General features: G+C 40.7%; 1 protein-coding gene and 1 pseudogene across 1 annotated transcript in view; both read right to left on the bottom strand.

The window, feature by feature from the left end:
- The window catches only part of ARSJ (arylsulfatase family member J), an 87,020-nt gene extending 79,171 nt beyond the window's left edge, over positions 1 to 7,849 (bottom strand). The window contains exon 1 of the mRNA XM_030313179.2: positions 6,489 to 7,849. Within this exon, the coding sequence (XP_030169039.1) occupies positions 6,489 to 6,886 (398 nt within the window). The 5' untranslated portion in view covers positions 6,887 to 7,849. The remainder of the gene's footprint in view (positions 1 to 6,488) is intronic.
- Positions 7,850 to 10,284: 2,435 nt separating this feature from the next.
- LOC116738040 lies at positions 10,285 to 10,635 on the bottom strand (annotated as a pseudogene).
- Positions 10,636 to 13,781: the final 3,146 nt, after the last annotated feature.

Here is a 13,781-nt window from a genome sequence, read left to right as displayed (position 1 = left end):
TAATTGAACCCTACTCCCCTTAGCTTCCTTGAATATTTCTCCTATGAGAGTGGCTGAAAGAGTTCAATTACTTTTTCAAGGTTTTCAACACCAGAACAATTGTTAATTGATAATTGATTTTTTTAATTTATTTATTTTGAGAGAGAGCATGCATGCGAGCAGGGGAGGGGCAGAGAGAGAGGAAGAGAGAGAATCCTAAGCCTGCTCTTTACTGTCAGCCTGACATAGGGCTTGAACCCACGCACCATGAGAGATTATGACCTGAGCCAAAATCAAGTCAGACACTCAACCGACTGAGCCACCCAGGAGGCCCATTAATTGATAATTTCATATCTACAAACAATACGTTATAAACTCCCAACAGACATGGTCCCCTGCTTCCACTGCCCATTGCAGTCTACAGAGGAAGTCTACATGGATCCTATCTTCCTGGACCAAATGAGGCCCCCAGGGCTCCTGACTATGTGCCTGATTATGGCTGCAGTAGTTGGCAATGAAGGGCCAGGAGTCCCCAGCTCAGTCACTCTCCAGGATGAGGCTATAATTAAAACTGAACACTAATTTCCTAGGAGATCTTCTGGGGAAAAAAAACCAACGTGCTTTTCAGCACCATCTGTGTTTTCACTATAACTCCAATCTTCTCAATGTATCATTCTTCACTTGGGTTTGAATCTCCATGTATCTCTGTACATCCTCTACTCTGATTCAATCAATCCCTCTCCTCTCCTCTCTAACCCTAGCCAAGAAGCCTTCTGTTACTGAAAGTATGCCATTAGCAAAATTCAATATGACCTCCCCTCTTTCCTGGACATTCTCTCCACCTTCTTGCTTTAGTTGATTGCTGGGTATCCCTGACATCCTCTCAACTTGGAGCTGTTCTTTTACCCATACCCCAATTATCACAGAGCCTGAAACAGGGGCGGGTGTCCTCTTAGCTCCTCACTGACACTTCCAGGCAATTTTGGCTCTTGTCTCCTTCTAAAAGTTCAACTCCTTTGAAAACCAAGGCAACAGATTATAGACTCACTATCTTCCCTGTCTGACTTCTTTACCCAGTGCCAGGCCCTGCCCCTTACCTCTCAGTCATAAATGATTACAGCACTTGGTTCACTGTCCTGTTGAATATTACTTCTCTCATTGTTGTTAATGGTTTCAATATCCACTGAAGTGATCCATCCAATACCTTGCCCTTCTAACACCTTGCCTTCCTCATTTCCAAACATTTTTTCTTCAGTCTCACCTTAGTATCCATCCCCCTGTCATTTCCCCAAACTGTGCTACTCACACAACTTTGATCCCAAGCATACACTTCTCCAACTACCATTATCTATCTTGCTTTTCAACTTTATAAGAGTGTCTCACTTGACCCCAGCCAGATAGCAAATTCATCGACCCTGGCACTTTTCTAGAGAACATAATTCCCTCCTAGTCTTCCCCTTTTCCTTGCCAAGTTTAGAGTCCATGATACCACTCTATTCATTTAGCAAAGCTCCAAATCTAGTTAAATCTACCTCTTCAATGGCGATTCTTCTGCACACAAGCACCTGGCCATGGCACGAGAAAAACAGACAATAACTAGTTTCTGTTTAAAGTTATGACCACAAATCTCAAGTGGGCTCAGCTGAGTGCCCCATATTTGTACAGCATTTCTCTACTTAATTCACTTTCTCATTCTCCTGGAAGAATATTTTCTATTTCTGTCTTTAAACCTCCAGATCTTTATTCTTAGCTAATGACCTCATTTGTTATTTCACTTAGAAAGTAGTATAATTCAGAAAAGAACTACTTCATATTCCAAAACCAAGTCTTCCATGCTATTTGCATCTGTACACCCATATTTTCCCTTCTTTCATATTACAATGAATGAACTGGTAAAGAAGGACTAAGGCAATTTTGAAGGAGAACAAGTAGGAGAACTTAATTCCAGATATCAATATTATAAAGCTACAGTAGTTAAGAATGTAGTATTGGCAAAGGATAGACAAAGAGACTAATGGAACATAATAGAGTCCAGAAATAAGACCCAATGTCTACATTTATCTGATTTATATAAAAGTGATTTTCAACAAATAGTGTGGGCCAAATGGAGGTACACATGGAAACAAACCTTGAATCTTGACGTATACCATAACAGAAATTTAATTTCAAATAATTATAGATCTAAATATAAAAATAGGACAATAAAACTTTTAGGAAAAAAAAAAGCATTGTCATGACCTTGGTTTAGTCAAAGATACCTTAAATAGGACATAAAAAGAAAAAGATTACTAATTAGACTACAATAAAATTAAAACCTTCTGTTTGTTAAAAGACACTATTAAGAGTGAAAAAGCAAGCCACAGAGTGGAAGAAGACATCTGCAGTGCAAATATCTGACAAAGTCGTCCAAGTCCCTGCTCCGCTGTGTCGGGTATACTTGGGTCCAAGCTCGAACTTGCAAATGAACCCTCATGTGTTTGCATCGGAAAACAAAACAAAACAAAACAAAAAAAACCCTAAATATCTGACAAAGAAACAAATATATTAATAACTACTACAAAGAAAAGCAATCACCTAATGAGAAAATAGGAAAAGACTAAATAGACACTTCTTAAAAGGGAATATTCAAGTAGTCCATAAAAATACAAAAAGATGCTCAACTTCATTAGCCAATAGAGAAATGCAAATTTAATCCATACTGTTATACCAGTGCATAACAATCAGAATAACTAAAACAAAAAAGACAGTATCAAATGTTGACAAAGATGTGAAGCAAATAGAACTCTCCATACATTGTTGAGAGTATGTATTGCTAAGAGTATAAACTGGTGGAATCACTTTGGGAAACTGTTGGGCAGTATTGATAGAAAACAAATACACACATTCCCATAACCCAGCAATCCTACAACTGCATAGATATTCAAGAGAAACGTATACATATGTTCACCAGCAAACACCTACAGATATGTTTATGAAAACACTATTCATAACGGCTCAACACAAAACCACCCTAATGTCTGTCAACAGTAAACTGGATGAATAAATTGTAGTATATTTATACAAAAGAACACTGTTCAGTAGTGAAGATGAATGAATTATGTCTACAGGCAACAACACAGAAAGGTTTTACAGTCACAATGTAAAGAGAAAGAAGCCAGACATGAAAGAGTACATTGTCTATAATTCCATTAAGATACAGTTAAACATAGGCAACAATTAACCTGAGGTGTTAGAAGTCAGGAGAGTGATTACCCTCCGCAATAGGGAGGGCTTGTTTTAAAATGAAATAAATTTATCAATATCCTATTACAAATACACATTTGAGTTACCTTTGCATTTATAAAAATGCTCATCTTGGTATTTCAAGTAGAAAAATGAATAACAAAATAAATAAAAAAACAAAATTATTGCTAAAGACATAAATTCGGTTAAGATGGCCAATTTTTCCTACTTTAAAGTCTACATAAAATGCATGTCTAAATTTTGCAAAACTTTTCCTTTTCTGAAGACGTCACTATATTCTAAGAAGAAATGATGTCATTTATCCACGTCTATGTGTAAAACTGTGAAAAACAAAACAAAAGGTGGGAAAATTACTTTGAAATAAATCAAATGTAGGCAGCTACTTTCTCAACCAACCTTTGTATCATGAGGCCAACTTCGAACACATACAAGGCTGTTTCTCAAAGCCCCATGTACAGAACCCCTGCGTTACTATCTCTCTTGAAATCTTTTGCCATAACTATATAAAAAGAAGATAATAACAGCAACTATCTCATAGTGTTATAAAGGTTAAACAAGATAAAAATGCATTCTCCTGGAACACTTAATTTGTATTAATAGTGTTAACATCACAATAACCTGAGGTGTTGGTTAAATCACTATTGATTTCTGGGCTCAACCCCCTACATACTGAAGTAGAATTGCGTTGTGCCTGGAAATCTCCATTTTATCTAGCATTTTGAGTGATTATTTTTGTTGATTTAAATTTGAAGACCACTATTCAAAGATTAAGGTCCACTTCCTACTTGTTCCACAGATCTTCAATACAGGGATCCGCACACAGCTAGTGCTTACTGACAGTCTGAATGATATTCAACATTGCCAGACGAGTATAATATAAATGATTAAAGGAATCTGGAATTTGTTACAGATTTGTGTAGTATAAGGGAATAGATTTTTACATTTTGACGCGAGTAGGTTTGTTAATATTAAAAGTAGTCTCAGTTTCAATCATTTTAACTTTCTTTACAAATGCAAAGATATTTGAATCCTCTTATATTTTACATAACCCATTTTTTCTTAAAATAATTCAGTCCATTTAGATTTTTATTGTTTTTTTGTTTTGTTTTTGTTTTGTTTTGTTTTGTTGTACTTTAGAAGATCCAGAGAGTATTGTCATGTGCTCCTGAAGAGGACAAATGACCATATTCCCTGGGCACTGCACTATTCACATTAGGCCCATAGCTGGGCTTCTAGAACTACTTTCTTTCTTACATCTCATTCATTTACAGGAAAGTTCCAGTCTAAAAAGAGAACTGTAAATGAAAATGTCTTCAACTGTTTAATTCAAATAAAAATTTAAATAGAATTACAGTAGCTATTTAAACTTTTTGTCTATAAAGCACTTACACAATTTGTTGCACTGAATAGAAAATCTTAATAGGAGACAAAATCTTTTCATAAGATGTTTGATTGCATTGAAAGAACAAGAGAGTCACCCTTTGACAAAGAGATAAATTAGCCACACAGCAGTGAGCGCAGCATAATGTAGAGTCATAGAATCACTATGTTGTACGCCTGAATCAAATGCAACATTGTGTAACATGTTCAATTTAAAAAAGAGAAAAAAAAGCTAGGAATTATTTCCAGTTTCATTTCTGTTTCATGTTATTGGGTAAACATAAAGATTAAAAGATAAAACCTAGATATTTTATCAGTACAAGATAATGTTTAGGAACTAAATGTTCTTATTTGGTGAAAAGCCTTAAAGCATATGCTCTATTGTGAAAGATAAATTCATATAATTCATTTACATATTTTCAACTACCATTGGCTATCTGAGTAAATCTAAATTCTATAAATTAATTGAAGAAGTTCAGTGAGATTTTAAGACACATTTAATTCATAAACCAAATATATGAGTGGTTGGGATTAGACATGAAGAACTTGACCTGCAGGCCGCCAGATGGACTTATTTTCCAGCCAAAATCTGCTACTTTATAAATATCAAATGCCCTTGACTTTCTGACGCCACAATTAACCTTTAAAATTACTCTGAAGTACAGTGAGACTCTTTTTTTTTTTTCAATCTCTCTCTCTCAAGAAAGGAAAGGATAGGATTTTTTCTTTTCTTTTTTTGGCAATGATGCTAAGTTCTGACAGTTTGCTAAGCAGTGGAAATCATGCTGTAAGCAAAAGTCTCTGCAAGACAGAGATTCTTACAAAACAGTCTTTATGTTTCCAACGGATACTGGCTACTTTTATAGGATTCAATTCCAACAACAACTTCACTGAAGCAGGGTTCCCTGAGACTGAAATCACAGGACACATATACTGAGCCACTAAGGATTCCCCACTATCTTTGTCCAGTGGTAGCTTGACCTCCAGACCTCCTAGTCTATCTCTGTTCCACACGCTGACTTTGGCCATCCAAATCAATAGCAATAACCTATATTCTAGTAGGATAGAATGAAAATATGGAAATGAGTGAACACCTTAAGTAGAAGGTTTACCTGTTGAGCAAAGCGACAATATTAAAAACGCTTTACTTAAGCATCCAAATAACTTGATTTTTCTTAGAGTTAACCAGAAAATTCCCAGACCTGTGAGAGCAGCAGAAAACTTCAGATGAAATTTGACTCCTGTTGAACATTTATCATTGAATTTCCCTGCGTTTTGAGAATGGCCTTGGTAATTGCACATGACCGTCTTTAGTGATCCAGTAAGACAAAATTACCAAAGACCCAAAAAGAGTCATTTGTACACTGATTTTCTATCGCCTTCCATCTATTTCCTTGACCTCTTTTCTGGCCATGAGGACCTGTGGCTTTGATTATTCAATTCTAGATTTAAGAACAAATCGAGAGTTGCAGAAACGTTTTAGTCTGTCTTTCTTATCAGTGATGGTGACTGGGAATTCTGTTGTGATATGTGAAACAAATCTGAGCATGCTCAAAAGTCAAAATGGATTTGGAAAAGGAGACCCCTTCTGGAGACATCTGGTTGGTAGGTGAGACTTCAAAATGTCCTGATCTTGTTTAAAAACCTGGAGGGCACTTCACAGCAGGCTCTGAGAGTAAGCAGAGTAATGAGCCTAGACTAGTGACAAGCTGTTCAAGATCACTAACAGGGAATCCATTTTAATACTAACATAAATCAATACCACATTTCATTCATTCATTTTCTCGTTCCCCATATTTTCTGTTACTCTTTAAATTAGGAGCGGGGTCTTAGTTAAATGCTTAAGATTTCTGCAAGGCATAAATACATGAAGCAGTAACACTTACTTTCCAGTAATAAACTGACTCCTGGACGGTGTGCAAATAGGCTGGACATAGTAGTTCTCCAGTTTAACTCCTTCGGCAGCAAGCTTGTCAAGAGTGGGAGTCTTTATCTCCGAGCCGTGGTAACCCACATCTCTAAATCCCTGATCATCCGCTAGGATGAAAATGAGATGGGGTTGGGAGGTGGCAGATGTGCTGGGCTCTGGCCTCTCTCCAGACTGAGCTCTCAAGGCCCCTTCCTCCTCCTCCTCCAAGCCCTGGCCCCAGGACAGGTAACCGTAGGTGAGGAGGCTGAGGACCCAGAAGGCTGCCAGCGCCCCCATGGCTAGCATCTTTCCGGGCCAAACCCAGGCCGGCGGAGTCGGCGGAGGCGGGGGCCCCGCACACCCCCTGGGGGCCATTCACTTGGGTCCCGGCTGAGACTCCACTCGAAGAACCACGCACCCGGTGCGGCCGCCGACGCACACATGCACGCGGGAGAGGGGTAGATCGCACAGGCGGTGGACGGTCCCCACCTGGAAAGAAGTCCTGCGCTCCTCTCGGCTGTCACCACATCCAACAGCTTCAACCTTCTACAAGTGATGGGACGTCGGACAAACAAGGAGTTGCTCTTTTCCGTCGGATTTGACTCCCTCCTCCTCCTCGGTCCCCTGAGTAGCTTCCACACACAAAAAAAGTGAAGGCTTCCACCCGAAAGATCTCGGGACAAAAAGTCTAGCAAGGAATCACCTTGAGTAGGGACCTTTTGTGGCCAGAGCGCCCTTGACGTTGAGGAGCGAGGTTCTGGCAGCCGCGCGCGCACACAGGTCGGGGGACCGGCGGTCCGGCGGTCCCCTCACCTGGAAGGCACTGGGGGGGGGGGCAGGGAGGGGGAAGGAGGAGGGTTGAGCAGCCGCGCCGCGCTCTTACCCTGACAGATAAACGGCTGCCTGAAGTAGACCGACTTCCTGACCACTTTCTCCACTTTTCCAGGGCTCTCTATTTCTCCCGGTCCTCTCCAAAGCGTTTGCCAGTCTCCCCGACACTAGGCGGCGAAGTAAGGGGGAATAAAAGCCCAGTTTCCTGATCTCTTTCCACGGCTCACCACCCTCTTTCTGCAGGAACTTCGGGCACCAAGTCCTCCGGGCCTCTGGAGCGCGGAGGGAGCGAAGCGGGGTTCCTGCCCCGGTGGCCACTCCACTTCGAGCCCACTTGGTCTCCGCGGAGTGGGTGCACCCGGCCGAGGCGCTGCAAGATGGGTGCGTTGTGTCAGCTAACTTACTTAGTTTTGGCACTGGGATTTCGTGGCTGCCTCCTCCCTCTTTTTTGTCCAGTGAATCACAGAACGGTACTTTCTGCTTTAGCTCCTCCAGGAAGAGGGGGAGGGGTAAGGTTGGTTTAGAGGTTCGGGCTCTCCTTTTTCCCTTCCGGGAGGAGGAGGGAGGGGAGGCTTTGCGGGAGAGAGAGAAAACTGCGCGCTCCTCCTCGATCCCTGCGGGATCCAGGATCCGGGATCCGCCAGGGCTAACGCTTCTCTGGGTTTCGCCGGCTGCCCTCCATCATCGGGAGAGGGGAAAATCCGCGGCGGCGCGGATCCGGAGGGGGGAAGCGGGCGCTTCTTGTTGTTGGTCTGTAAATGAAGAGCTCTCTCCCCCATCCCGAAGTCTGCGCTTGCAAACTTTTTCTAGCTTCAGGAGGGAGTGAGAGAGGAAGAGCAGGAGAAACAACAAACTGCGTAGCATACCCTTTTTTCTATTCTTCTAGTTTTCCTTTACTACTCCCTTCTGCCCCCCCCTCCTCCCCATTTTTCCTACTCCTTTTATCCCCGCCTCTTTTTTTTTTTTTTTTTTTTTTTTTTCCAGCAGCCTCGACTACAAGTTTTTAAATTGAATTTCCTTTCCCTGTTGCTGGCCTTTCCAGCCTGACTTCCTCATTAGCTTTTCCCCACGTGAAGATACTGAAATTGCCCCCTTATTCTTACCTCTTCCCAAACTTACCCACAGGGCGTCTCCAGCCAAGAATGTGGGGCGGAAGAGGAGTTACACATTTCACCCTCAAGAACGGAGAGCCCAGTCTGTACTCCTGCAGTAAAGAAACCACAGTTTCCTATCTAATAATTCAGGGAACTTCATCACTTTTTAAAAACTATGTGGAGTGAAAGTATTGTAAAAGCTTGTGCTGACGGGGAAGATATGCATGCTTGTACTAGAATTATGGGGTTTTAAAGCTATGCTCAGTCAGGAAAAGGATTTAGGGTATGTATTGAGAGAGAAGGCAACAGATGCCAAGAGCCACTGAGACATGTTTTTCTTTCTCCAAATTTATTCAACGGTTCTTTCTTGAATACCTACTATGGGCTGACACATGAAAAGTCAGATTCTCCCAAATGCCTGAGCATAAATCTAGGTTTCACTTAGCCAATTTATTTTTAATTCTTTCCTATTGCTAAAGTTCCTATTTAGTTTCTAGGCAAAACATTTGTAAATGGAAACTTAGCACCTTTGAAACTTGCAGTGTGCTCCATACAGTTAATGTTACTAACATGTAGCCTTCTGCTAGTCTATTTTCTTTCCTGAGACCATTCTGATTAGTCTGTGGAGAGATGAGCAGTGTTAGAAACCTGTGAGAAATATGATCTTAGCAATTCGGTAAGTTAAATCACCAAATATGTAATGAGTGAACGGAATATTGGGACATTGGTAAGCACTAAGGTAAGGCTTCCAGCTCCGTGGGTCTAACGAGATGCTTGAACGCCAGCAGACATTTCAGATGGGTTAGCCACGTTTAGTTGGAGTGGTCAGTGACATAGAACAAGAAGTATCCATGTTACTATGCAAGAAACAGGGTCCTTTTTTTTTTAATGTCTACTTATTATTTTTTTTTAATTTTTTTTAACGTTTATTTATTTTTGGGACAGAGAGAGACAGAGCATGAACGGGGGAGGGGCAGAGAGAGAGGGAGACACAGAATCGGAAACAGGCTCCAAGCTCTGAGCCATCAGCCCAGAGCCCGACGCGGGGCTCGAACTCACGGACCGCGAGATCGTGACCTGGCTGAAGTCGGACGCTTAACCGACTGCGCCACCCAGGCGCCCCAATGTCTACTTATTTTTGAGAGAGAGAGAGTGTGAGCAGGGGAGCGGCAGAGAGAGAGGGAGACATAGAATCTGAAGCAGGCTCCAGGCTCTGAGTTGTCAGCACAGAACCCGATGTGGGGATTAAACTCATGAGCTGTGAGATCATGACCTGAGCCGAAGTTGGAAACTTAACAAACTGAGCCATCCAGACGCCCCAAAAGAGGGTCCTTTTCAGTTCAGGTTTCAAGCAAAAGAAAGAGTAAATAATAATATGATGATGATGTTAACAGTCATGGAATACCTACCACGTGCTGTATTTAATGATTATATATATATGTTTATACATAAATATACACACATATGCAGTATAGTATTTATATAATGCTTTATATGCTTTATCTCTTCTCCTTATCCACCAATTTTATGAGGTATTCTTCCATGGAACAAATATCTGAGGAGCTGGGCCAATGCTAGAAGCTGGGAAAGTAATGGTCAGCTAAATCAGGCACAGTGTTCTTGTGGAGTTTACACTGATGGAAAGAGATTAACAGATCATCCCCAAACTCCAAAGGTTTGGAGTTTATTCTGAAATATTCTGAAGAAAAGGAACAAAATTAGAAGAAATTTTAAAACAAAGAAATCTGACTTAGACTGGGTGTGTTAGTGGGTGGGGTGGTACAGGGATGTGACCTGTAAACTGAAGGAGCTGTTATTTTGTTATCCACACCCGCTTTGGTTTTAAGAGTTCAGCTTTTTATTGAACAGATTGCAGAAGAAGTTTAGTCAAAAAGCCCATGTCATCATCAGATTCCTCGGATTCTTCTTTCTTTGCTTCCACTTTCTTCTCCTCAGCCTGAGCCTCCTGCTGGTGGAGCGCCAGCTGCTGGGGCAGGTCCACCAGCCCATACACTGCAGGTGAGACTCCTGATGTTGACATTGGCCAAAGCCTTTGCAAACAAGCCCAGCCAGAAAGGTTCAACATTTACAACCGCTGCTTTAATGAGGGCATTGATCTTATCCTCCGTGACCCGTCACCTCATCGTTGTGCAGGATGAGGGCCGAGTAGAAGCAGGCAAGCTCCCAGACCGAGGCCATGGTGCAGGTGGGTGCTGAGTGGGTGCTGCCAGGATCTGTGCTAGTCACAGGGTGAAGTGAGGGCCTCACCCTATTCTGGCCGTAGCTTCCTTAGAAGAATGGAGCACGTTAGCAGCAGCTGAGGAAAAGCTGTCTATCCCCCTTTTACAGGAAATTTAGACTTGCAAATCTGTCTGACTTCAAAATCCATGTTTTTCAAAAGATAATCTTCCCACAAGTAGGCATTAAGGTCTTTTCCAGCCACACAGCACAGAGAGAACACAGCTGCCAGAGTTGGAGAATTCTAATCTTTACACAAGGCATGCATGCTCTCCACATTCAAGATAGAAGGGCAGAATTCTGGCCCTAAAAATGCCATTTTGGAATAAACAGTACTATATTAGGGGAGACTAAGAACTATTTGCAATTAGTAGTAAGAGCCAAGAAACAAGAATAGTCATGCTACGGCAGACCAAATGAGATGTGACTCAGAGGGAAAATCCATTGTTTGGGTGCCCTAGCCAAAGTGGGAAATGGGTAATGGTTATTCCCACATCCATAAGGAATACCTTCAGAATGAAATCAGAGGCTATTGAATGCACTATACATTATTGTACATATACTGGTATTATAAGCACAGAAACTTCACATTTCTCATTATAGGATTGGGTTTCATACACTCTAAGCAGTAGTTTTAGCGTCCTCATGAAATCCCAGGTTAAAGACCCTCTATAACTGAACTGTTTTTTTCTGACTTTAGAGCCAGGATTTTTGGTGTTCAGGCATCAGCTTCACTAATGGAACCACATCATAAATTTATTTCGGCCCAGATATAGTCACATTACACAGTCCTATAGTTATGGAATGGCATTATAAAAATTGAAGGTACCATTTGATTTAGTAAAGGGAGAGAGAAAGAGAGAGAGAGAAAATAGAAGTGCTTAGAGATGAAATTAGCATGGACTGATTATTCAGGTGAGGCTTACTCAGGAGGTAGGACTAAAGCTATGCCTGAAAGGACCAACAAAATTAAAATTTGGGAGAGAAGAGAAGAAGTTAAGGGAAAGGCATTTCAGGTAAAAGGAAAGAGAAAACCAACTGGCTGAGATATGTTTGGACTGGGAGAGTATGGGAAGTAATATTAGGAAGTTCAGATCACCCCATATATTGGAAAGCTTTGAAAAAGTATGAAGGGTTGGAACTTGATTTGGGGGCATTAAAAGTGATGAGGCCCTTTGAGCAGGACATAACATGAAAAAATACTTTAGTAGATCATATTAAAGTCCTTTCTGGGATGGATTAACAGACATAAAGGCTACAAAGAAATTGGTTCAGTCAATAAAAATTTGAAGAGTTAAATTTTGCCCTGAGAGCACTGAGTATATTAAAGTTTTCTTGGTTAGAACAAGACATGATGAAAATATAGGAAAAGATATCCCGGAATATTTTTGGAGAGAGATCTGAGGGAGCAAAGACTAGAATCACACAACTGCCACAGTGTGAAATTTCCACAGCAATATATTCCTTAGGTTAAACAACTATGCTATGACTACATCATTTGATGGGAGAATGACATTCATTAAAAATTTAGAAAGAAGTATTTAATCAACTAAGAGAAAAACAAGGGAAAAAGGAATCAGGGACCCAATATAGGACCTTCTTTGATTGAATAATGGAAAAAGAAAAGAAATAATAGAACACATTGGCAGGAAGGTCACCAATAGAGCGAGAGATCAGAGTAAGGCACCACAGTGTAGCCTGGGGCTCCTTAGGAGACAGACCAAGAGTAGTGGATGCCAATGGGTGGAGGGTAGAATGAAGGAGTGGATATGAGGAGCCTATCAGTAGAGAAGCTAAGAAAATCACAGACAGGCACTAAAATGGGTATTGCACAATATTTCTTTGAAACCATAAAGACATTTCTCACAGCCCCCAATATGCATGGAGAGAAATGCCCTAACTTTCTACTGCATACACCTAGTCAAGTTATTGCTGTTGTTATTGTTTTTGCTTAGCAAAAGAACATGCCTGCTACCCTATTCCCCTTTCTTGGATAGGTATTTATTTTCAACTAAACATGTATATAGATGCTTAAAAGATACAGCTAATTTTATTTATTTATTTACTTACTTACTTACTTTTGTGAGAGTGAGAGAGAGAACATGAGTGGAGGAGAGGGGCAGAGGGAGACAGAGAAAGAATCTTAAGCAGGCTCCATGCTCAGCACAGAGCTGATGCAGGGCTTGATCCCACAACCCTGGAATCATGACATGAGCCAAACCCAAGGGTGAAGCTCAACTGACTGAGCCACCCAGGCGCTCCACAGCTAAATTTTTAATTGTAGGTTTAAAAAGTTGTGAATATAGTCACCCCAAGGATTTATAGACTATGAAAAAGATTTAAAACTCAGTTCCTGCTTGATTGGGTTTATACATACGTTAAGTACTTAAAAATGAAGGAATACTCAAGTTTAAATTTTTGCACGGTCTAAAGGAAACATTTGTTCTAATATAGTCATTTTGATATGCATTCTATATAATAAACTCCTTATTCATCTGCATTAGACTATGGAACTGGGGCTTCTGGGTGGCTCCATTGGTTAAGTGTCCCACCTCTCTTAATCTTGACTCAGAGGGTTAGTGACATGGAGCCACATTGAGCTCTGTGCTAATGTCGGGAAGCCTGATTGGGATACCTCCTCTCTCTCTGCCCCTCCTTTGCATTCTCTCTTCTCTCTCTCTCTCTCTCTGTCAAAAGAAATAAACTTAAGAAATAAAAAGACTACGGAACTAAAGTTACTTTGAGTCATTGTCACAAGAAACAAGAGCTCTCTGATTAGAGAGAGAGCACAATTGCTGATTAAGTAATTGTTAAGTAAGGATCACTTACTGTCCTTTCTTGGAAAGTCTGTTGAAATAAGCTGTAATGACATGATTTGAGTAATATGAGTGACACTAAAGTTTCAACCATGTATAAACATTGCTACCCAAGAGTGACAAGGTTTTTGACTTTAGAAACTCAGAAGATCTGAACTGCCAAAGAAGAGATCTTTTTTTTTTTCAAATGTGTGAAAGTAGACATTTAAACAAAATTTTTACAGTGAGAAACCTGGTAATTTCAACAATTTTAAAATCTGTTCTTACTGCTTAAATTGTAAGTCAAATTCT

The sequence above is a fragment of the Lynx canadensis genome, chromosome B1 (assembly GCF_007474595.2).
Source record: "Lynx canadensis isolate LIC74 chromosome B1, mLynCan4.pri.v2, whole genome shotgun sequence".
In the NCBI taxonomy this organism is placed as follows: Eukaryota; Metazoa; Chordata; class Mammalia; order Carnivora; family Felidae; genus Lynx; species Lynx canadensis.
The sequence above is the reverse complement of the archived record's forward strand: the minus strand, read 5'-3'. Positions and strand labels throughout refer to the sequence as shown.